This window comes from Oncorhynchus nerka, linkage group LG13 (genome assembly GCF_034236695.1).
Source record: "Oncorhynchus nerka isolate Pitt River linkage group LG13, Oner_Uvic_2.0, whole genome shotgun sequence".
Lineage (NCBI taxonomy): Eukaryota > Metazoa > Chordata > Actinopteri > Salmoniformes > Salmonidae > Oncorhynchus > Oncorhynchus nerka.
This window is the reverse complement of record NC_088408.1, coordinates 97500489-97525488: the sequence shown is the minus strand read 5'-3', so window position 1 is coordinate 97525488 and position 25000 is coordinate 97500489. Positions and strand designations below refer to the sequence as shown.

The 25000-nt window shown below is 47.4% G+C and overlaps 2 protein-coding genes and 1 long non-coding RNA gene across 5 annotated transcripts in view; 1 reads left to right on the top strand and 2 right to left on the bottom strand.

Annotated features, from left to right (window-relative positions):
* LOC115140714 (BMP-2-inducible protein kinase) overlaps positions 1 to 4641 on the top strand; it is a 99869-nt gene extending 95228 nt beyond the window's left edge. For all 3 annotated transcript variants that reach the window (XM_065026885.1, XM_065026884.1, XM_065026886.1), the window contains exon 16: positions 1915 to 4641. In XM_065026885.1, coding sequence (XP_064882957.1) covers positions 1915 to 3464 — 1550 coding nt within the window. In that variant the 3' untranslated portion in view covers positions 3465 to 4641. The remainder of the gene's footprint in view (positions 1 to 1914) is intronic.
* Positions 4642 to 4853: 212 nt separating this feature from the next.
* On the bottom strand, positions 4854 to 9040 carry LOC115127852 (uncharacterized). The gene is made up of 2 exons (XR_010465649.1): positions 5825 to 9040; positions 4854 to 5664 (listed from the first exon to the last, which is right to left on the bottom strand). It is a non-coding gene; the product is annotated as an uncharacterized LOC115127852 (long non-coding RNA).
* Positions 9041 to 9048: 8 nt separating this feature from the next.
* LOC115127853 (progestin and adipoQ receptor family member 3-like) overlaps positions 9049 to 25000 on the bottom strand; it is a 22963-nt gene continuing 7011 nt past the window's right edge. Inside the window, 7 exon segments of the mRNA XM_065026887.1 lie at positions 9049 to 9394; positions 9899 to 9989; positions 10225 to 10422; positions 16272 to 16427; positions 23567 to 23729; positions 24168 to 24371; positions 24373 to 24400. Of these exon segments, the coding sequence (XP_064882959.1) occupies positions 9252 to 9394; positions 9899 to 9989; positions 10225 to 10422; positions 16272 to 16427; positions 23567 to 23729; positions 24168 to 24371; positions 24373 to 24400 (983 nt within the window). The 3' untranslated portion in view covers positions 9049 to 9251.

Genomic DNA, 25000 nt, shown 5'->3' with positions numbered 1-25000 from the left:
GGGGGGGGGGTAAAATAAATGAAAGTTAAAATACAAATCCTAGAGGATAACACATGCAAGCATTATAGAACACGTCTTTCTGCCGTTTGAATTAGACCCAGCCCCATATACAGTGGAGCTCGACCCTTTGCTGTCCCTGACAAGCTTACATCATTCATGTACATTGTTGTTAACGCCACGTTTAACAAGGTCTGTGTTTGGCCGTGTCATCCACATGTCTGTTTTAAAAAAAGAAGAAAAAAGAACATCAGAAAATAAATGTGTTTCTCTCCAGGTTGCAATCTCTTTTTTTTTTTTTTGATTAAAAGATGTTCCACTGAGGTGGGAGGTTAGATTAGGACATGTTGTCATATAGACGGGTTTGTCCCAACAGATTCAGAAGGTTTCCTCGCTTCGCAAACACTCATGAACACAAAGCCTGCGAGAAGAGTTGTTTTGTAATACTTTAGAATCAAGTTAACTTTTAAAAAAAATAGTTACATACTGTTAAGTTATAATTAGGATATTAACAGTTAATCGTTTATTAAATACATTTATAAATCATTCACGTTTTAAGCTCTCTGAAAATGAGTTTTCCTCTCTGTTTCCACCCGCCCCTCCTCCCTCTTTAGCGTTGGCTTTGTTCATTACTGTAGAACAATGGTTTAGGTTAATCCGCTATCTGTCATGTCCTGCCAGTTTGGAGATTTTCAGATATTAACAGATTTCCATTTCTGTCTGCACAGCAGGGGGGCTATGTTTGGGCGTACTATCGCAACTAACTTATTCATAGTGAACAAATGCTATTCAGTTACCTCTGGTCTTTCTCAAAAAGACACTTGGTTTCTATTAGGGTGTGTGATCGTGTAGAAAAAGAGTAATTGGCATTCAAAGATTGCAACGGGTTGAAATGAGAAAGAAAGAGAATTCTTAAATTGCTCCATTTAATTACGGAGTTAAAAAAATATGAAACAATTTTGTTTTTGTTGTAGGGTCTTAAAGACTTATAAGACATCTTGTTTGTTCTCCTGCTGCGCCTAAGCCTTCTGTTGTTAGTGGGGTCAAGTTAGGCCTCTGAGAAAGAGAAAGAAAGAGCAGCTTCTGCACCATATGAGTTTCTATAATTCTCCTCTGCTGTGCCTTCTGCTCCAGTACAATGGAACAAACTGTTGGGATTTGCTTTCTCAAATCATTCTGAGATCGTCAAGGTTACCTCAGAAGAATCCCAGATAGAGCAGTCGGGTTAATCCAGATTTGACTAATACTACATCCTAGTGATATTAGAATTTACAAGCTCTAAAGAAGCGTTGTCCAGCTTCCTGTCCAGGGGGTGTATTTTGTACAACAAGCTGCCTCTCTCTATGAGCCCTTCCAGCTCGCAAAAGCTACGTAATAAGAAGCATCGTTACTCGATTTAGAACAAAAAAAAAGCAATAATCATGTTTCAAGTCTTAAAAATGTCCCCTCCCACTCCCCATCCCTTATCTACTCTGCGTGCTCTATTGTCATCTTAAACCCTTGTTGTATTAAGTTGTGGTTCTTCTGTATCGCTCTCTTTTTGGAACATAGGCTTCTTTGACATTTTCATATTATTTTAATCAGAAAATCTGTTAAACTTGAAAGTAGGTTTTAGGATTTTGTACTTTTATCTTCTTTCTGTGTTATGAAGTGCAATTTTCTGGGAATGGCAATGATGTACAATTACACAAACAAGGACATTGGCTGCAGCTAGTATTAACATTGCAATATTTTCTAAATTAATCTTAATTCCATGCACCAAAGTAAATGTTAAAGAAAATGTAGATAATACAATGTGTGTGTGTGTATATGGTCACATATAGCTTTGAGTGTAAAGGCTACCGGTAATTATATAAATTGACATCTTCAAGTTCTCCCGTATTTTGTAACATTCGCTTGTCTGCTTCAATCCCACAGGTTCTAGTGTGATGACAGATCAGCCGATTGAAGAGCTCAGTATCCCAGCCGCTGCTCCTGTCCCTGTGGGCCAGCCAGCCCTTGAGGAACAGCTACAGCAACCTCCTGCCAAGGAGCACAAACCAAGCAGGAGGAGAAACCCCTCTGACAGCGGCTCACAGACGACCCGCAAACCACCGGGCGGCGAATCTGACAGCGACTTCGAGTCGGACCCTCCTTCCCCTAAGAGCAGCGAGGAGGAAGACGAGCCGGAGGAGGACGAAGGGCTGAACAGCGAGCAAGAGCATGGAGAATTCTTCAACGAACTGGAAAATGTGGAGGAAATGGAGACGCTGGGCCAGAGACCTCTGTTAATGGACTCGGAGGACGAGGAGGATTACGACAAACACAGCTCCGACTCGGACTACGAGCCCAGGAAAGCTAAGGGAGGACGCTCAAAGGGGCTCCCAGGAGGTAAAGGAGGGGCAGTGGCTGCTGCAGCTACTGTCTCCCATGAGGGAGGTCCGAGCGGGGAGTCTGAGGCCACCCTGATCATGATCACACCTTCTGAGTCGCCCGGTGTGGCTGCTGTTAGAGCTCCCCCTAGTGGCGGTGGAATCAAGGACATATTTGGTGCCGATGTGTTTTGCGCGGTGCCTTTCTTTCCCCCCGTGGCATCCCCCACAGAAAGAGCAGACATCTTCTCCGCGGCTCCCTTCAGGCAGGTGAGCCAGGAGGCCGTGGCCAGCCAAGCCACGGAGGAGTTTGATGTCTTTACAAAAGCTCCGTTCAGCCGGAACCTCTCGAAATCTGGCAAGACCGGAAGCAGCGATATCTCTATGGGTCAGAACCCGCCGGTGTCCCCTGAGATTATCGACCCGTTCGGCTTCTCCCCCTTCCAGCCCGGCCCCACGGCCCCGCCACCAACCACCTCCAGGAGCGCCGAGGACATCTTCCATCCAGCCTTCGACGATTTGACCAGTCCCCAGCAGCAGAGGCTAAAGCAGCGCAGCCTCCAAAAGCTGTCTTCGCGGCAGAGGAAGCTCTCTGGCAGCACCGACGGCGGCGGCAACGGCAAGCGCCACCACGGTACGCCTACCGGCGGCCGCAAGAGCAACAAGCCCAGCTTCCGAACCCCCGAGCGCGTCCGCCGGCACAAGAGGGTCGGCAGGAGGGACTCCCAGAGCTCCAACGAGTTCCTCAGCACCTCAGACTCCAAGGAGAACATCAGCGTCGGCAGCGTAACGATGACCGACAAAGACAAAGGGTCTTCCCTACCTAGCCTTCCTAGTGAGGTCGACGCCATCTTGGACCCATTTGGTGCCAAACCTTTCGGGCCTCAAGATGGCAGCCGACTCAACCAGGGCCAAGGTCTAATGGACGGCAAGACAGACATAGTTTCGGCCAATGGCAGGCCTCAGACCAGCTCCCTCCACGGGGCGCTGGGGGTTGGGAACATCATGGATGACTTTGGGGCGGTGCCCTTCACAGGACTGGTGGTTGGACAGCAGCCGTCTCAGCTCGTGGAGTTGGATCCTTTTGGAGCTGCTCCTTTCCCCTCCAAACAGTGAATGTCTCACTCGTCTTCCCGCCACAAACACACTCGTGCTCGTCTTTCTCAATCACGTCGCGGTGTTACGCCAAGCCTATGCAGTCCCCAGGGGGGTAAATTCCCATCCAAAGGATGGCAGCTAGATCGGTGGTGTGGTAGTTGATTATCTTTTCAGCCAAATGAAACTACCAGCAATGGCTCTAACGACTCTCTTAAGTGTTTCCAATGCTTTTTTTTTTTCCTTCTCAAAAATATTTTTAACACGCTAGTAACTGGATATTGAGATGAACAAAACCAACGTAAACCTGTGGAGTATGGATGATTTATTTCAGGTTCGGTATGCATCTACTTCTGCCTGTACCTGTTTTCCAACAAGCCTTTTATGCTGCATCGCATCGAGACATTTTAACAGGATTGGCGATTGATACCGTTTTCACTCAAGATCACACTGTGACAAACAACAAGCTCGCTCAGTGTTCCGACTGGTTGAGTTGCTGCAAAAAAAAAAAAAAACTTTTATGTGTAGATATAGTGGCCTCCTTCAAGATCTACCAATAAGATTTGATTAATTTAGCACCATAAAGCCTTATATGGGCATGGCTCTGCCCTACTGCACAGTACCTCAGAAACCATTGGCTAAGCAAATGACACAAAAGGGCAACGTTAGCCAAGTCGTTTCAGAGTAGGCATTTACCACTATTATTTCACCCTACATAGACCTTTTTCTATGCATATTTTTACATCTCGAGTCGACTTAGACACAGCGATAAATGTTTTTGGTTTTGTAATTTTTTTATTGCATTTAATACTAGAACGAAAGGGATTTTGGTTCTGTTTTAAAGATGGCTTTTTTTTTTCTTCGTGATTTAAGACCGTTTCAATTCAATGTTAGGTTTGTTTCTATACTTTTAGCATTACAACTGTGTCAGTAAATTAAATTCTGTTCTATTTTTAAAAAGTGATGTTATTTTACCTTAACACACTTTTTGAATGAGAGGAAGAACACAACTGTTCTCCTACGTGGTGACACGGAATCTACCGATATCTGACTACTTCCACCTCTTCTTAGTCCCGAAACAGACTCTCTCGTCGATTTGGTAACACAAGCCATGCATTCATAAAGGGAAAATGAGTCTAAAGAGGTACAACTTATTAGAATCAGTTCGTGTTCAAATTAAATGCACTTTCAGCATCAACTCTTCCATTGTCTGGTAATTATAAAACCAATGTTACAGAATGAAAGATCTTTTCCCATCATACAGTTGGGCAAAAAAGTATTTAGTCAGCCACCAATTGTGCAAGTTCTCCCACTTAAAAAGATGAGAGAGGCCTGTAATTTTCATCATAGGTACACCTCAACTATGACAGACAAAATGAGAAGAAAAAAATCCAGAAAATCACATTGTAGGATTTTTGATGAATTTATTTGCAAATTATGGTGGAAAATAAGTATTTGGTCACCTACAAACAAGCAAGATTTCTGGCTCTCAGACCTGTAACTTCTTTAAGAGGCTGTATTCTTTAAGAGACCTGTATTAATGGCACCTGTTTGAACTTGTTATCAGTATAAAAGACACCTGTCCACAACCTCAAACAGTCACGCTCCAAACTCCACTACAGCCTCTCATCTTTAAGTGGGAGAACTTGCACAATTGGTGGCTGACATGGAACCCATCGGTTAATATTTATTTTGCCATAATTTTGTTGTCTAATGCAATTTAACTTGATTTTAACTTGGTTCTGTTATCCAATATGTATTTTATTACCACAACTTGGAAGTTAATGTACAAAACCATAGAAAGTAAGAACCTACGACAAAATTGATTTTTAGACACTTCCAACACAAGGGCCTGTATTCTTACAGCGTTTCAGAGTAGGATTACTTATTATCAGTTTTAGATTACAATGAATATTACATGGACCAGCGAGACTTGATCCGAGATCCAGCAGTCCTACTCAGAGATGCTTTATCATTACACGCCCCGATCCCTGTGTGCCAACAGACAACCATCGCATGTATGAACCTGCTCAAGGGTAGTACTGTAGTATTTATAAATATTGAGAAAAATACAAGCTTGTCATTCTACAACTTTAAAAAGGTTAAATACTACACATTTACAAAACATTGTCATTGCACATAACCCTAGTAGGGTCTTCAATAGAAAGAACAGGCATATGACTGTAGCTTTATCCTCTAAGGCAGACAGGGTCTATGTCACCTGTAGCTTTATCCTCTAAGGCAGACAGGGTCTATGTCACCTGTAGCTTTATCCTCTAAGGCAGACAGGGTCTATGTCACCTGTAGCTTTATCCTCTAAGGCAGACAGGGTCTATGTCACCTGTAGCTTTATCCTCTAAGGCAGACAGGGTCTATGTCACCTGTAGCTTTAACACTAAACAAGGTCCCAGCAGTCTTAACAGATCAAGAAAGAAAAAAACAGACAACACAGTCAATCAGCACTTCATATGAGCATTGTTTTGTTAGCCTGTACTCCAGAACAACAGATCTGCAGGTTCAACTCGCTGAACAGCATATGATTATACATATTCCTACTGATAGTTAGACTTAAGTGTCATTTGCTACAATGCTGCACAGTGTAATGCGTTCACAAGTCAGTGACTACCCCAAACAAACTCAATGCATAAAACGATGACAAAGGGCTACAGCACGGTTGTCAATGACAACAACACACATATATATATATATATACATACACATATAGCAAGTTAAAAAAGGAGAGCACACATTCAAAGAGATTCTTAAATACTTGTTTCCACTATTGGGGGAACTTGTGAAAACCAAAAAAGGTTCCATTTTTTTTATTTCACTTATTTTTCTTCAAACAAAGTCTAATTAGGCCTAGATTCATAACGAAAGATGGATACAATGCATTCACACCCCTTTGACTATTTACACATTTTGTTTGTGTTACAGCCTGAATTGAAAATGAATGAGATTGAGTCACTGGTCTACGCACAATACCCTCATAATATTAAATTATGTTTTTGAAATTTTCTACAAAACGTGAAAAGCGGAAATGTCTCGAGTCAATAAGTATTCAACCCCTTTGTTAAGGGGAAAGCCTAAATAAGTTCAGGAGTACAAATTTGCTTAACAAGTCATAAGTTGCATGGACTCTGTGTGCAATAATCGTGTTAGATTTTTTTTAATGACTACCCCACACATGCAAGGTCCCTCAGTCGAGCAGTGAATTTCAAACAAGTCGAACCACACAGACCAGGGAGGTTTTCCAATGTCTCGTAAAGAAGGGAACCTAGTAGATGGGTAAAAAAAAAAACTTTGTGAATATCCCTTTGAGCATGTTGAAGTTATTAATTACACTTTGGATGGTGTATCAATACACAAGTCACTGCAAAGATACAGATGTCCTTCCTAGCTTAGTTACCGGTGAGGAAGGAAACCATTCAGGGATTTCACTATGATAGAAAACTGAGGATGGGATCAACAACATTGTTGTTACTCTACAATACTAACCTAAATTACAGTGTGAAAAGGAAGCCTGTACAGAATTAAAAAATATTCCAAAACATGCATCCTGTTTGCAATAAGGCACTAAAGCAAAACTGCGGCAAAGAAATTAAGTTTGTCCTGAAAACAAAGCGTTATGTTTGGAGCAAACAACATCACCAAGTACCACCATATTTTCAAGCATGGTGGTGGCTGCATCATGTTATGGGTATGTTTGTCATTGGCAACGACTAGGCAGTTTTTTTTAGGATAAAAAGAAACAGGATATAGTTAAACACAGACAAAATCCTAGAGGAAAACCTGGTTCCGTCTACTTTCTGGGAGACACATTCACCTTTCAGCAGGACAATAACCTAAAACACAAGGCCAAATATACACTACAGTTGCTTACCAAGACGACAGTGAATGTTCCTGAATGGCTGAGTTAGTTTGGACTTAAATCAGCATTAAAATCCATGGCAAGACTTGAACATGGCTGTCTAGCAATGATGAACAACGAACTTGACAGAGCTTAAAGAATTTGTAAAAAAAAAAAAGATGTGCAAAGCTCTTAGAGACTTACCCAGAAACACTCACAGCTGTAATCCCTTCCAAAGGTGATTCTAACATGTATTGACTCAGGGGGTTGAATATTTCTATAAAATGAGCTATTTCTGTTTTTCACTTTTGTATTGTGTGTAGATGGGCGACAGCATTCAAAATAGATTATTATATTATATTTCAGGCTTTAACACAACGTGGAATAAGGGGGTCTGAGTACATTCAGCGGGAACCACTTCAGCCAATAGAAGCTCCCCCGCATCTTTGGTTTGATTCCAAACAGGATTGCTTTTAAATCACAGCTAAGTTGTCACATTTCTTCACATACCTCATTAGTGTTATACCATCAATGAATACTGATGCTGTCCATATAAGTCTCTTCGTTACTAAAAACAAAAAAATTTTAAAAAATATATATCAGAAGTGCTACCTGGTACATGATCAGCATAAGCACTTCATTAACAGAGACTACAAAACATTGTTCACTTAAAAAGAAAAAAAATATACACACCACAGTACAATCACATCTGTATGAACGGGATGTTGTTCAGAGAAAGAGGAAGGACCTTGCGAGTGCTTTAGGTGTGTTCCTGTAGCAGCAGATTGGAAAGGGGGACCAGTACCAGGCCTGCAGTAAACACTGCTGCAGTAGTACACCCGCTCTCTTGATGCTCCGGCTACAAACAGCTAAGTAGAATTAGTCTCAGGAGAAGCGTACTGTTGTTCCCAATGCCAGCTTTCAGGCAGAGTCTATGTAGCCCTAGTCACGCTGGGGGTAGTTTACTCTGGGTAGCCCTAGTCACGCTGGGGGCAGCCCTAGTCACGCTGGGGGCAGCCCTAGTCACGCTGGGGGCAGCCCTAGTCACGCTGGGGGTAGTTTACTCTGGGCAGTCCTAGTCACGCTGGGGGTAGTTTACTCTGGGCAGTCCTAGTCACGCTGGGGGTAGCCCTAGTCACGCCGGGGGCAGTCCTAGTCACGCCGGGGGCAGTCCTAGTCACGCCGGGGGCAGTCCTAGTCACGCCGGGGGCAGTCCTAGTCACGCCGGGGGCAGTCCTAGTCACGCCGGGGGCAGTCCTAGTCACGCCGGGGGCAGTCCTAGTCACGCCGGGGGCAGTCCTAGTCACGCCGGGGGCAGTCCTAGTCACGCCGGGGGCAGTCCTAGTCACGCCGGGGGCAGCCCTAGTCACGCTGGGGGTAGCCCTAGTCACGCTGGGGGTAGTTTACTCTGGGTAGTCCTAGTCACGCTGGGGGCAGTTTACTCTGGGTAGTCCTAGTCACGCTGGGGGTAGACCTAGTCACGCTGGGGGTAGACCTAGTCACGCTGGGGGTAGACCTAGTCACGCTGGGGGCAGTTTACTCTGGGTAGTCCTAGTCACGCTGGGGGCAGCCCTAGTCACGCTGGGGTAGACCTAGTCACGCTGGGGGTAGACCTGGTCACGTTGGGGGTAGACCTGGTCACGCTGGGGGTAGCCCGGGTCACGCTGGGGGTAGCCCGGGTCACGCTGGGGGTAGCCCGGGTCACGCTGGGGGTAGCCCGGGTCACGCTGGGGTAGCCCGGGTCACGCTGGGGTAGCCCGGGTCACGCTGGGGTAGCCCGGGTCACGCTGGGGGTAGCCCGGGTCACGCTGGGGGTAGCCTAGTCACGCTGGGGGTAGACCTAGTCACGCTGGGGGCAGCCGGGCCACGCTGGGGGCAGCCCTAGTCACGCTGGGGGCAGCCCTAGTCACGCTGGGGGCAGCCCTAGTCACGCTGGGGGTAGTTTACTCTGGGCAGTCCTAGGTGTGCACCGTGTAGTCTGGGCAGGGGTGGCTGTGGCGGTGGGTTAAGATGAAGAGGGCAGCCTGGTGCCACCAGTAGAACATCACGATGACCAGAACATGCCACACCTGGTGGCTGGAGCCCAGGTAGTTCAGCTGACCTGAGGGACGACACAAAGGCATGGTTCTGATGGGTTTACAAACAACATTAAACAATGCATGGTTTCCTAACCAGGTTCATCAAAAAATTATAATCTGTGATTCCTTGCATCCCATCTCCTCGCATTTAATTCTCAACCATTCAATAGGAGACGGACTAAAGTCCACTCACACCTTCTCCGAATCTTTTTACGAGAAAAAGGGAGAGCGGGAAGAGGCGGGAGAGGATGAGGGCAGAGGCGAGAGAGAGGATGCGGGGAGAGGCGAGAGAGAGGATGCGGGGAGAGGCGAGAGAGAGGATGCGGGGAGAGGCGAGAGAGAGGATGCGGGGAGAGGCGAGAGAGAGGATGCGGGGAGAGGCGAGAGAGAGGATGCGGGGAGAGGCGAGAGAGAGGATGCGGGGAGAGGCGAGAGAGGATGCGGGGAGAGGCGAGAGAGGATGCGGGGAGAGGCGAGAGAGGATGCAAGTAAAGTGCGAAAGAAGTGAAAAGTCGTGAGTGGCGTACCTGGGAAGTAGCGCTCGGGGACCTTCGAGACGTAGAAGACGAAGGCTACGGCAGCGATCGCGTACATCCCCAGAACACGAGGAATAAAAGACTGGAGAAAATAAGAATATTAGATCATATATAGTTGAAATTGGGTTGCAGGCCGCTAGGTTCAAGGAGTGACATTAAAAAAAGGACCTGTTTCCTAGACACAGTTTAGGCCTTATCCTGGGCTAAAACACAGATCCTCCACTGAGCAGATGACGGTGTCCAGAACGAGAGGCTTTAATCAGGGTCCGGGAAACCAGCCCTTAAAGTTTTAGACAGTTACTAGTTAGTTATCTGACCTGTACGAGGTCTGAAGAGAAGCCCCCATTGAGCCAGACCCAGTGTACGGTGGGGATGAGGCCGTATCCGGCCACGCTGCAGAAGAGAGCGGAGCGGAGTCTCTGCCACTGCTTGCTGAGGTAGTGGGGGTGGATCTGGGCAAAGAACACCGCCAGGATCATAGCTAGCACCGTCACCAGGTACACCTGACGCCAGTACTGAAATGAGAAGGAGTAGAACAGATATTATTTTTTACAATAGAAATGGATTAATTTGCTCAGGGGGGGCTCCTGAGTGGAACAGTGGCCTCAGTGCTAGAGGCGTCACTACAGACTCTGGTTCGAATCCAGGCTGTATCACAACCGGGAACAAGTTCTCATTTACAATTGCCAATTGCGACCTGGCCAAGATAAAGCAAAGCAGTTCGACACATACAACAACACAGAGTTACACATGGAGTAAAACAAACATACAGTCAATAATACAGTATAAACAAGTCTATATACGATGTGAGCAAATGAGGTGAGATAAGGGAGGTAAAGGCAAAAAAGGCCATAGTGGAGAAGTAAATACAATATAGCAAGTAAAACACTAGAATGGTAGATTTGCAGAGGAAAAATGTGCAAAGTAGAGATAGAAATAATGGGGTGCAAAGGAACAAAATAAATAAATACAGTCGGGAAAGAGGTAATTGTTTGGGCTAAATTATAGATGGGCTATGTACAGGTGCAGTAATCTGTGAGCTGCTCTGACAGCTGGTGAGGGAGATAAGTGTTTCCAGTTTCAGAGATTTTTGTAGTTCGTTCCAGTCATTGGCAGCAGAGAACTGGAAGGAGAGGCGGCCAAAGGAAGAATTGGTTTTGGGGGTGACCAGAGAGATATACCTGCTGGAGCGCGTGCTACAGGTGGGTGTTGCTATGGTGACCAGCGAGCTGAGACAAGGGGTAAGATCTTAACTGACTTGGCCTAGTTAAATGTCTCACACAAATGTCTGAGGATATGAAATGTGTTGCACCTGTTAATTAAGTAGACCTATATATTCTTCAAGTTAAAAGAAAATTTAAAAAAAGATAATTTTTTTGCACTTTGTACTTTTCCAGGGCATATATTCAGATACCCTCGCTTGCCAATTTCAGTGGATTTCACAGCGATTTCATTTTCACACAGAAAATACCAACACACAGGACTACTGGGATACCAACACACAGGACTACTGGGATACCAACACACAGGACTACTGGGATACCAACACACAGGACTACTGGGATACCAACACACAGGACTACTGGGATACCAACACACAGGACTACTGGGATACCAACACACAGGACTACTGGGATACCAACACACAGGACTACTGGGATACCAACACACAGGACTACTGGGATACCAACACACAGGACTACTGGGATATACACTTACAGTATTTTCCATTCCTCATAAACCCATTCCACAAAGCGTGACTTTATTGTATTTGAGTTATATTACTAAAAATAGAAAATAAATGTAAAACCCAGCCCTTTTTTCTTTGGGGACTCGGCTGAGTATTCACCCAGAGTGGCGAAGTCTCAGTCATGGTAGGCAGGGGAGGAGTGGAGATGGTTGTCTCCCCTATGTGTGAATGTCATATGGTACGGCCCGCTCTATGAACGCAACCATCTGGTTCTGACTGGAGCAGATTTCAGCCGCCTTCTGGGGGGCACAATAACCCAGCACTTCCAATATGCGGGGGGGGCTAACTGGCTGTGCTGCCAGAACTCTGACAGAAACAAGTGAGGGGTGGCTGGAGAAGGAACCGATGGGACATGCTTGGGCCAACACTTCCAAGTCTAAGTGGTTTTCTTTCAGCAGTACAGAGCAGCAATGAAATTAAACATTTATTATTTTTGATGGGAACAATTAATTTGAAGTGATACATTCAATGAACTCTTTTCAAGGGTCACCATGTAGAAATGGTGAGAAAGTAGGATCCACTAATACACTAGAGTCCTTAAAACTTGTTAGGGCCGTGGTTCTGTGGTGGGAACATCAATCAGCGGAAAATGTTCAAGTGCGCCACCTATAGTTGTTGATAAAACTCAAACTTTCATTAAAATGAACATACAATGTACTGAATTAAAGCTACACTCGTTGTGAATCTATCCACCAAGTCAGATTTGTAAAATGCTTTTCGGCAAAAGCATGAGAAGCTATTATCTGATAGCATGTATCCCCCAAAATACAGCAACGTCACCTAACGACAGATTTTGCGATAGCCGGGGGCTACTCAAAACGCAGAAATAAAATATAAAACATTCATTACCTTTGACGAGCTTCTTTCTTGGCACTCCTAGATGTCCCATAAACATCATTTTGGGTCTTTTTTCGATTAAATCGGTCCATATATAGCCTAGATATCGATCTATGAATACTGTGTGAACAACGGAAAAAAATAGCGTTTTCTAACGTAACGTCATTTTTTAAAATTAAAAATGTCGACGATAAACACTTCGAAATACTTTTGTAATGCAACTTTAGGTATTAGTACACGTTAATAAGCGATAAAATTCATCACTAGGCGATGTAAATTCTTTAACTTCACGTCTTGAAATCATGGCCGGATATTGCTCAACCAAAACATCCTGTCGGAGACCGGAGGAAATCGGCTCCCTTGTTTCGGTTTGACCAAGAAACAAAGCCGAAGCAAATGACAAGACTCTAGACATCGTGTGGAAGCTGTAGGTACTGCAACCTCGACCTCATTTAATCCGGTTCACCTTTAACAATTCCTGGAAGGGGCGCATGGATATTTTTTTCCATTTTCAGTGATCAGATTTTCGTGCACTTTTCGATGAAACGCACGTTCTGTTATAGTCACAGCCGTGATTTAACCAGTTTTAGAAACGTCTGAGTGTTTTCTATCCACACATACTAATCATATGCATATACTATATTCCTGGCATGAATAGCAGGGCGCTGAAATGTTGCGTGATTTTAACAAAAAGCTGCGAAAATTCGCAGCTTCCCTAAGAGGTTTTAATTAAGGAGTCATGCAGGGATGGAAAATGAAGCAAGTCCGCTAGCCCGAGGTTATTGAGGCAAGCCTGTTAGCCCGAGGTTATTGAAGCAAGTCTGCTAGCCCGAGGTTATTGAGGCAAGCCTGTTAGCCCAAGGTTATTGAGGCAAGCCTGTTAGCCCGAGGTTATTGAGGCAAGCCTGTTAGCCCGAGGTTATTGAAGCAAGTCCGCTAGCCCGAGGTTATTGAGGCAAGCCTGTTAGCCCGAGGTTATTGAGGCAAGCCCGCTAGCCCGAGGTTATTGACGCTAGCCCGCTAGCTTCAATAGGAATGGTAATGGGTTTACATCACCAGGCCAGCCCGCTAGCCCGAGGTCAGTGTAGCTAGCCCGAGGTCAGTGAAGCCAACCCGCTAGCCCGAGGTCAGTGAAGCCAACCCGCTAGCCCGAGGTCAGTGAAGCCAACCCGCTAGCCCGAGGTCAGTGAAGCCAACCCGCTAGCCCGAGGTCAGTGAAGCCAGCCCGCTAGCCCGAGGTTATTGAGGCAAGCCTGTTAGCCCGAGGTTATTGAGGCAAGCCCGCTAGCCCGAGGTTATTGACGCTAGCCCGCTAGCTTCAATAGGAATGGTAATGGGTTTACATCACCAGGCCAGCCCGCTAGCCCGAGGTCAGTGTAGCTAGCCCGAGGTCAGTGAAGCCAACCCGCTAGCCCGAGGTCAGTGAAGCCAACCCGCTAGCCCGAGGTCAGTGAAGCCAACCCGCTAGCCCGAGGTCAGTGAAGCCAACCCGCTAGCCCGAGGTCAGTGAAGCCAGCCCGCTAGCCCGAGGTCAGTGAAGCCAACCCGCTAGCCCGAGGTCAGTGAAACCAGCCCGCTAGCCCGAGGTCAGTGAAGCCAACCCGCTAGCCCGAGGTCAGTGAAGCTAGCCCGAGGTCAGTGAAACCAGCCCGCTAGCCCGAGGTCAGTGTAGCTAGCCCGAGGTCAGTGAAACCAGCCCGCTAGCCCGAGGTCAGTGTAGCTAGCCCGAGGTCAGTGAAACCAGCCCGCTAGCCCGAGGTCAGTGAAGCCAACCCGCTAGCCCGAGGTCAGTGAAACCAGCCCGCTAGCCCGAGGTCAGTGAAGCCAACCCGCTAGCCCGAGGTCAGTGAAACCAGCCCGCTAGCCCGAGGTCAGTGTAGCTAGCCCGAGGTCAGTGAAACCAGCCCGCTAGCCCGAGGTCAGTGTAGCTAGCCCGAGGTCAGTGAAACCAGCCCGCTAGCCCGAGGTCAGTGAAGCCAACCCGCTAGCCCGAGGTCAGTGAAGCTAGCCCGAGGTCAGTGAAACCAGCCCGCTAGCCCGAGGTCAGTGTAGCTAGCCCGAGGTCAGTGAAACCAGCCCGCTAGCCCGAGGTCAGTGTAGCTAGCCCGAGGTCAGTGAAACCAGCCCGCTAGCCCGAGGTCAGTGAAGCCAACCCGCTAGCCCGAGGTCAGTGAAGCCAACCCGCTAGCCCGAGGTCAGTGAAGCTAGCCCAGGGTTAGTACTTTTCAGACTGTTTAGTGAAAAACCCTTTCTTTACGGCTCTTTCCCAACAAATGCAGTAATAATATAACACATGAGAAATAAGAACGCAAGAAGTAAGTTATATACAGGGACAGTTCCAGGGTCAGTAGCTATATACAGGGACAGTTCCAGGGTCAGTAGTTATATACAGGGACAGTTCCAGGGTCAGTAGCTATATACAGGGACAGTTCCAGGGTCAGTAGCTATATACAGGGACAGTTCCAGGGTCAGTAGCTATATACAGGGACAGTTCCAGGGTCAGTAGCTATATACAGGGACAGTTCCAGGGTCAGTAGCTATATACAGGGACAGTTCCAGGGTCAGTAGCTATATACAGGGACAGTTCCAGGGTCAGTAGCTTCCATATACAGGGACAGTTCCAGGGTCAGTAGCTATATACAGGGACAGTTCCAGGGTCAGTAGGGTCTATATACAGGGACAGTTCCAGGGTCAGTAGCTATATACAGGGACAGTTCCAGGGTCAGTAGCTATATACAGGGACAGTTCCAGGGTCAGTAGCTATATACAGGGACAGTTCCAGGGTCAGTAGCTATATACAGGGACAGTTCCAGGGTCAGTAGCTATATACAGGGACAGTTCCAGGGTCAGTAGCTATATACAGGGACAGTTCCAGGGTCAGTAGCTATATACAGGGACAGTTCCAGGGTCAGTAGCTATATACAGGGACAGTTCCAGGGTCAGTAGCTATATACAGACTAGAAAATCGTAGTCTACTAGACCAGCTGGTCAGTGCCAGGAAATCCTTAAGTGTCTTCATTCCTAGTGAAATTCTGCCCTTTTTAAAGAACAGCAGCTCTTGCCCCATTTCTCCCGTGCAAGTGATGCCCTCAACAGAAGCGTGATATCAGCTGATGCCCCTCAACAGAAGAGTGATATCAGCCGATGATGCCCCTCAACAGAAGAGTGATATCAGCCGATGATGCCCTCAACAGAAGAGTGATATCAGCTGATGATGCCCTCAACAGAAGAGTGATATCAGCTGATGATGCCCCTCAACAGAAGAGTGATATCAGCTGATGATGCCCCTCAGAAGAGTGATATCAGCTGATGATGCCCCTCAACAGAAGAGTGATATCAGCCGATGATGCCCCTCAACAGAAGAGTGATATCAGCCGATGATGCCCCTCAACAGAAGAGTGATATCAGCCGATGATGCCCCTCAATAGAAGAGTGATATCAGCCGATGATGCCCCTCAATAGAAGAGTGATATCAGCCGATGATGCCCCTCAATAGAAGCAGGGTAACGTGTGTTGCCTGAGGCCTCCTTCAGAGGATGCCGTTCAGACCAGGTAAACGATCCCCACTGGATGGATTATATCGACTCCTATCAAACCTAAACCCATCCACATCATCGACTAACAGCACGCGAACACTACTACACCTCACCTCGTACACAAAAACCCTTCACCTGTCCCGGAAGTCGGGATTTCATGCAAACTGAACTACAGCTGGGAAAGTCAAGTGAGGTTACAGCAAGGGAAAGCGTTTTACGTGGTTAGAAGTTTGGTACATACGTTATTGCAGTAGAATGCGTAGAAGACCCCAGGTACATAGCAGCCCAGGATGCCTATGGAGATGCCAGCGTAGTCCAGAGCCATCCAGCGACGACTGGTCTTCTCTGATCGGTGACAGCAGAACAGGTGGTATCCCACGGAGCACAACATACAGAGCTGAACAGAGAGGAGACTATGTTAGGAGGAGCACAACACACAGAGAGGAGACCATGTTAGGAGGAGCACAACACACAGAGAGGAGACCATGTTAGGAGGAGCACAACACACAGAGATGAACAGAGAGGAGACCATGTTAGGAGGAGCACACACACACAGAGAGAGGAGACCATGTTAGAGGAGCACAACACACAGAGAGGAGACCATGTTAGGAGGAGCACAACACACAGAGAGGAGACCATGTTAGGAGGAGCACAACACACAGAGCTGAGACCATGTTAGGGAGACAACATGTTAGGAGGAGCACAACACACAGAGAGGAGACCATGTTAGGAGGAGCACAACACACAGAGAGGAGACCATGTTAGGAGGAGCACAACACACAGAGCTGAACAGAGAGGAGACCATGTTAGGAGGAGCACAACACACAGAGAGGAGACCATGTTAGGAGGAGCACAACACACAGAGAGGAGACCATGTTAGGAGGAGCACAACACACAGAGAGGAGACCATGTTAGGAGGAGCACAACACACAGAGAGGAGACCATGTTAGGAGGAGCACAACACACAGAGAGGAGACCATGTTAGGAGGAGCACAACATACAGAGCTGAACAGAGAGGAGACCATGTTAGGAGGAGCACAACATACAGAGCTGAACAGAGAGGAGACCATGTTAGGAGGAGCACAACACACAGAGAGGAGACCATGTTAGGAGGAGCACAACACACAGAGAGGAGACCATGTTAGGAGGAGCACAACACACAGAGAGGAGGAGCACAACACACAGAGAGAGACCATGTTAGGAGGAGCACAACACACAGAGCTGAGAGAGACCATGTTAGGAGGAGCACAACACACAGAGAGGAGACCATGTTAGGAGGAGCACAACACACAGAGAGGAGACCATGTTAGGAGGAGCACAACACACAGAGAGGAGACCATGTTAGGAGGAGCACAACACACAGAGAGGAGACCATGTTAGGAGGAGACCACACAACACACAGAGAGGAGACCATGTTAGGAGGAGCACAACACACAGAGAGGAGACCATGTTAGGAGGAGCAACACACAGAGAGGAGACCATGTTAGGAGGAGCACAACACACAGAGAGGAGACCATGTTAGGAGGAGCACAACACACAGAGAGGAGACCATGTTAGGAGGAGCACAACACACAGAGCTGAACAGAGAGGAGACCATGTTAGGAGGAGCACAACACACAGAGCTGAACAGAGAGGAGACCATGTTAGGAGGAGCACAACACACAGAGCTGAACAGAGAGGAGACCATGTTAGGAGGAGCACAACACACAGAGAGGAGACCATGTTAGGAGGAGCACAACACACAGAGAGGAGACCATGTTAGGAGGAGCACAACACACAGAGAGGAGACCATGTTAGGAGGAGCACAACACACAGAGAGGAGACCATGTTAGGAGGAGCACAACACACAGAGAGGAGACCATGTTAGGAGGAGCACAACACACAGAGAGGAGACCATGTTAGGAGGAGCACAACACACAGAGAGGAGACCATGTTAGGAGGAGCACAACACACAGAGCTGAACAGAGAGGAGACCATGTTAGGAGGAGCACAACACACAGAGAGGAGACCATGTTAGGAGGAGCACAACACACAGAGAGGAGACCATGTTAGGAGGAGCACAACACACAGAGAGGAGACCATGTTAGGAGGAGCACAACACACAGAGAGGAGACCATGTTAGGAGGAGCACAACACACAGAGAGGAGACCATGTTAGGAGGAGCACAACACACAGAGCCATGTTAGAGGAGCACAACACACAGAGAGAGACCATGTTAGGAGGAGCACAACACACAGTTAGGAGGAGCACAACACACAGAGAGAGACCATGTTAGGAGGAGCACAACACACAGAGAGGAGACCATGTTAAGGAGCAGAGAGGAGACCATGTTAGGGAGAGAGCCATGTTAGGAGGAGCAACACACAGAGAGGAGACCATGTTAGGAGGAGCACAACATACAGAGAGGAGACCATGTTAGGAGGAGCACAACACAGAGAGGAGACAGAGAGGAGACCATGTTAGGAGGAGCACAACACACAGAGAGGAGACCATGTTAGGAGGAGCACAACACACAGAGAGGAGACCATGTTAGGAGGAGCACAACACACAGAGAGGAGACCATGTTAGGAGGAGCACAACACACAGAGAGGAGACCATGTTAGGAGGAGCACACAACACACAGAGGAGAACAGAGAGGAGACCATGTTAGGAGGAGCACAACACACAGAGAGGAGACCATGTTAGGAGGAGCACAACACACAGAGAACAGGAGACCATGTTAGGAGGAGCACAACACACAGAGCTGAACAGAGAGGAGACCATGTTAGGAGGAGCACAACACACAGAGAGAGACCATGTTAGGAGGAGCACAACACACAGAGAGGAGACCATGTTAGGAGGAGCACAACACAGAGCTGAACAGAGAGGAGACCATGTTAGGAGGAGCACAACACACAACAGAGAGGAGACCATGTTAGGAGGAGCACAACACACAGAGAGGAGACCATGTTAGGAGGAGCACAACACACAGAGAGGAGACCATGTTAGGAGGAGCACATGTTAGGAGGAGCACAACACACAGAGAGAGACCATGTTAGGAGGAGCACAACACACAGAGAGGAGACCATGTTAGGAGGAGCACAACACACAGAGAGGAGACCATGTTAGAGGAGCACAACACACAGAGAGGAGACCATGTTAGGAGGAGCACAACACACAGAGAGGAGACCATGTTAGGGCACAAAACACAGAGGACCATGTTAGGAGGAGCACAACACACAGAGGAGACCATGTTAGGAGGAGCACAACACACAGAGCTGAACAGAGAGGAGACTATGTTAGGAGGAGCACAAACACAGAGAGGAGACCATGTTAGGAGGAGCACAACACACAGAGAGAGACTATGTTAGGAGGAGCACAACACACAGAGAGGAGACCATGTTAGGGGAGCTACAGAGGGAGACCATGTTAGGAGGGGCACAACACACAGAGAGGAGACCATGTTAGGAGGAGCACAACACACAGAGAGGAGACTATGTTAGGAGGAGCACAACACACAGAGAGGAGACCATGTTAGGAGGAGCACAACACACAGAGCTGAACAGAGAGGAGACCATGTTAGGAGGAGCACAACACACAGAGCTGAACAGAGAGGAGACCATGTTAGGAGGAGCACAACACACAGAGCTGAACAGAGAGGAGACCATGTTAGGAGGAGCACAACACACAGAGCTGAACAGAGAGGAGACCATGTTAGGAGGAGCACAACATATAGAGCTGAACAGAGAGGAGACCATGTTAGGAGGAGCACAACACACAGAGAGGAGACCATGTTAGGAGGAGCACAACACACAGAGAGGAGACCATGTTAGGAGGAGCACAACACACAGAGAGAGACCATGTTAGGAGGAGCACAACACACAGAGAGGAGACCATGTTAGGGGAGCACAACACACAGAGAGGAGACCATGTTAGGAGGAGCACAACACACAGAGAGGAGACCATGTTAGGGGAGCACAACACACAGAGAGGAGACCATGTTGGGGAGACACAACATACAGAGAGGAGACCATGTTAGGAGGAGCACAACACACAGAGAGGAGACCATGTTAGGAGGAGCACAACACACAGAGAGGAGACCATGTTAGGAGGAGCACAACACACAGAGAGGAGACCATGTTAGGAGGAGCACAACACACAGAGAGGAGACCATGTTAGGAGGAGCACAACACACAGAGAGGAGACCCACACTGAGGTGTTAGGGTAACATACAGAGCTGAACAGAGAGGAGACCATGTTAGGAGGAGCACAACACACAGAGCTGAACAGAGAGGAGACCATGTTAGGAGGAGCACAACATACAGAGCTGAACAGAGAGGAGACCATGTTAGGAGGACCAAACACACAGAGAGGAGACCATGTTAGGAGGAGCACAACACAGAGGAGACCATGTTAGGAGGAGCACAACACACAGAGAGGAGACCATGTTAGGAGGAGCACAACACACAGAGAGGAGACCATGTTAGGAGGAGCACAACATACAGAGCTGAACAGAGAGGAGACCATGTTAGGAGGAGCACAACACACAGAGAGGAGACCATGTTAGGAGGAGCACAACACACAGAGAGGAGACCATGTTAGGAGGAGCACAACACACAGAGAGAGACCATGTTAGGAGGAGCACAACATACAGAGGTAGGAGACCATGTTAGGAGGAGCACAACACACAGAGAGGAGACCATGTTAGGAGGAGCACAACACACAGAGAGGAGACTGTTAGGTAGGAGCACAACACACAGAGCTGAACAGAGGGAGACCATGTTAGGAGGAGCACAACACACAGAGAGGAGACCATGTTAGGTAGGAGCTGAACAGAGAGGAGACCATGTTAGGAGGAGCACAACACACAGAGCTGAACAGAGAGGAGACCATGTTAGGAGGAGCACAACATACAGAGAGGAGACCATGTTAGGAGGAGCACAACACACAGAGAGGAGACCATGTTAGGAGGAGCACAACACACAGAGAGGAGACCATGTTAGGAGGAGCACAACACACAGAGCTGAACAGAGAGGAGACCATGTTAGGAGGAGCACAACACACAGAGCTGAACAGAGAGGAGACCATGTTAGGAGGAGCACAACACACAGAGAGGAGACCATGTTAGGGAGCAGAGAGGAGACCATGTTAGGGGAGGAGCACAACACAGAGAGGGAGACAGAGCTGAACAGAGAGGAGACCATGTTAGGAGGAGCACAACACACAGAGCTGAACAGTTAGAGGAGCACAACACACAGAGGGAGACCATGTTAGGAGGAGCACAACACACAGAGGAGACCATGTTAGAGGAGCACAACACACAGAGAGGAGACCATGTTAGGAGGAGCACAACACACAGAGAGGAGACCATGTTAGGAGGAGCACAACACACAGAGTGTTAGGAGGAGCACAACACACAGAGAGGAGACCATGTTAGGAGGAGCACAACACACAGAGAGGAGACCATGTTAGGAGGAGCACAACACACAGAGAGGAGACCATGTTAGGAGGAGCACAACACACAGAGAGGAGACCATGTTAGGAGGAGCACAACACACAGAGAGGAGACCATGTTAGGGGGAGCACAACACACAGAGAGGAGACCATGTTAGGAGGAGCACAACACACAGAGAGGAGACCATGTTAGGAGGAGCACAACACACAGAGCTGAACAGAGAGGAGACTATGTTAGGAGGAGCACAACACACAGAGAGGAGACCATGTTAGGAGGAGCACAACACACAGAGAGGAGACTATGTTAGGAGGAGCACAACACACAGAGAGGAGACCATGTTAGGGGGAGCACAACATACAGAGAGGAGACCATGTTAGGAGGAGCACAACACACAGAGAGGAGACCATGTTAGGAGGAGCACAACACACAGAGAGGAGACCATGTTAGGAGGAGCACAACACACAGAGAGGAGACTATGTTAGGAGGAGCACAACACACAGAGAGGAGACCATGTTAGGAGGAGCACAACACACAGAGCTGAACAGAGAGGAGACCATGTTAGGAGGAGCACAACACACAGAGAGGAGACCATGTTAGGAGGAGCACAACACACAGAGAGGAGACCATGTTAGGAGGAGCACAACACACAGAGAGGAGACCATGTTAGGAGGAGCACAACACACAGAGAGGAGACCATGTTAGGAGGAGCACAACACACAGAGAGGAGACCATGTTAGGAGGAGCACAACACACAGAGAGGAGACCATGTTAGGAGGAGCACAACACACAGAGAGGAGACCATGTTAGGAGGAGCACAACATACAGAGCTGAACAGAGAGGAGACCATGTTAGGAGGAGCACAACACACAGAGAGGAGACCATGTTAGGAGGAGCACAACACACAGAGCTGAACAGAGAGGAGACCATGTTAGGAGGAGCACAACAACAACTGGACAGAGAGAACAAATCTATTTCAGAGAATAAATGCTTTGAATGAAAGCTCCATTCCTCATAATTTGGCTTATCTAAGGTGGCTGATCAGATTGAGTGTCTGTCACTGCTCAGAGAAGTGGTATAGGCTATATCCTTGATTACTTGTGTATATCTCCTTCTCAAACAAATTGGAGGAGAAAAATATGAGGTTCCTCTCCTCTGACCTCTTGCAATGAGTTGAGGACACGAATCAAGGAAATAGGGTATCCATTGTGCCATTTTGTAGGGCAGTATATGTCACTCACTACCCACTGGGTAGGGTATATAGTAATATCACCCCACTGGGTAGGGTATATAGTAATATCACCCCACTGGGTAGGGTATATAGTAATATCACCCACTGGGTAGGGTATATAGTAATATCACCCCACTGGGTAGGGTATATATTATCACCCCACTGGGTAGGGTATATAGTAATATCACCCACTGGGTAGGGTATATAGTAATATCACCCCACTGGGTAGGGGGTATATAGTAATATCACCCACTGGGTAGGGTATATAGTAATATCACCCCACTGGGTAGGGTATATAGTAATATCACCCCACTGGGTAGGGTATATAGTAATATCACCCCACTGGGTAGGGTATATAGTAATATCACCCCACTGGGTAGGGTATATAGTAATATCACCCCACCGGGTAGGGTATATAGTAATATCACCCCACCGGGTAGGGTATATAGTAATATCACCCCACCGGGTAGGGTATATAGTAATATCACCCCACCGGGTAGGGTATATAGTAATATCACCCCACCGGGTAGGGTATATAGTAATATCACCCCACCGGGTAGGGTATATAAGTATGGTATATATGGTATAGTACCCCACCGGGTAGGGTATATAGTAATATCACCCCACCGGGTAGGGTATATAGTAATATCACCCCACCGGGTAGGGTATATAGTAATATCACCCCACCGGGTAGGGTATATAGTAATATCACCCCACCGGGTATGGTATAGTAAGCACCCCACCGGGTATGGCATAGTAAGCACCCCACCGGGTATGGTATAGTAAGCACCCCACCGGGTATGGTATAGTAATATCACCCCACCGGGTATGGTATATAGTAATATCACCCCACCGGGTATGGTATAGTACCCACCTGGAAGCAGAAGAGTCCTATGGAATAGATGACATAGTCCTCCCGGGAGGCCCTGGTGGCAGGCAGCACAGACGCCATGTCGTAGATCCCCAGCGTGAAGAACAACAGGAAGCCCAGCAGGTGGCTCCAGATATTCACTGTCTCATTGGACAGGATGAACAGACTACAGGAAGTAAAAACAGATATTCGCCATCTCATTTAGAGAGGAACAGACTACAGGAAGTAAACACAGATATACGCCGTCTCATTGGGCAGGATGAACAGACGACAGGAAGTGACACATGGTATAAGTGTTAGGCCTAAGTAGGATCTGTCTGAAAAATGTACAAGCTGTCAAATTCTTGATTCCTCCGTCCTCGTTTCCTCAATTTGACCCTCTTTCTCATTGGAGGAGAGGCTCCAAGATCTCTCTCTCATTGGAGAAGAGGCTCCAAGATCTCTCCGCTTGGAGCCTCTCCTCCAATGAGAGAGAGAGGTGAGGAATGGAAGAATCAAGGACAAGAGGAATCAAGGATTTGACAGTTAAGTGTGGCCCAGATCTGTATACTGCACAGTACAAGTTCCATGCATCTGTTATTTAGTTGTGCATGTTAAAACTCACCTTTTGATGCATAGCCTGGAGGGCAGGTAGGCTCTGTAGCCATCTGTGATGTAAGGGTTATCCCTCAGGAACACTGGGATCTGTTCGTATGTGTACAGCCTTATCCCTCTGGGGACCAGCACGGGCCAGTACTGGTATCTCCCCCCCAGCTCGATGTAGTGGGCACTCTTCATCAGCTTCTGAGGCATGGTGAAACTACAGGAACAGTGTCACCGCTGTATCACAGTCATCTGCTGAGGGGGAGACAGAGAGAGAGAGAGACACAGAGGGAGACAGAGAGAGACAGAAAGAGATACAGAGAGAGAGAGAGAGACAGAAAGAGATACAGAGAGAGACAGAGGGAGACAGAGAGACAGAAAGAGATACAGAGAAAGAGAGAGAGAGAGACAGAAAGAGACATAGTGAAGGTGTAAACCTGGCAGTAGAAAATCTTAACAGTATATTTGACCTCTCAGCTTCCCTATCAAATCTAAAAATCTCAAATAGAAAACCGAAGAAAATTAACAATAATGACAAATGGTTTGATGAAGAATGCAAAAATCTAAGAAAGAAATTGAGAAACCTGTCCAACCAAAAACATAGAGACCCGGAAAACCTGAGTCTACGCCTTCACTCTGGTGAATCACTAAAACAATACAGAAATACACTACGGAAAAAGAAGGAACAGCGCGTCAGAAATCAGCTCAATGTAATTGAAGAATCCATAGACTCTAACCACTTCTGGGAAAATTGGAAAACACTAAACAAACAACAACACGAAGAATTATCTATCCAAAATGGAGATGTATGGGTAAACCACTTCTCCAATCTTTTGGTTCTATAACAAAGAACAA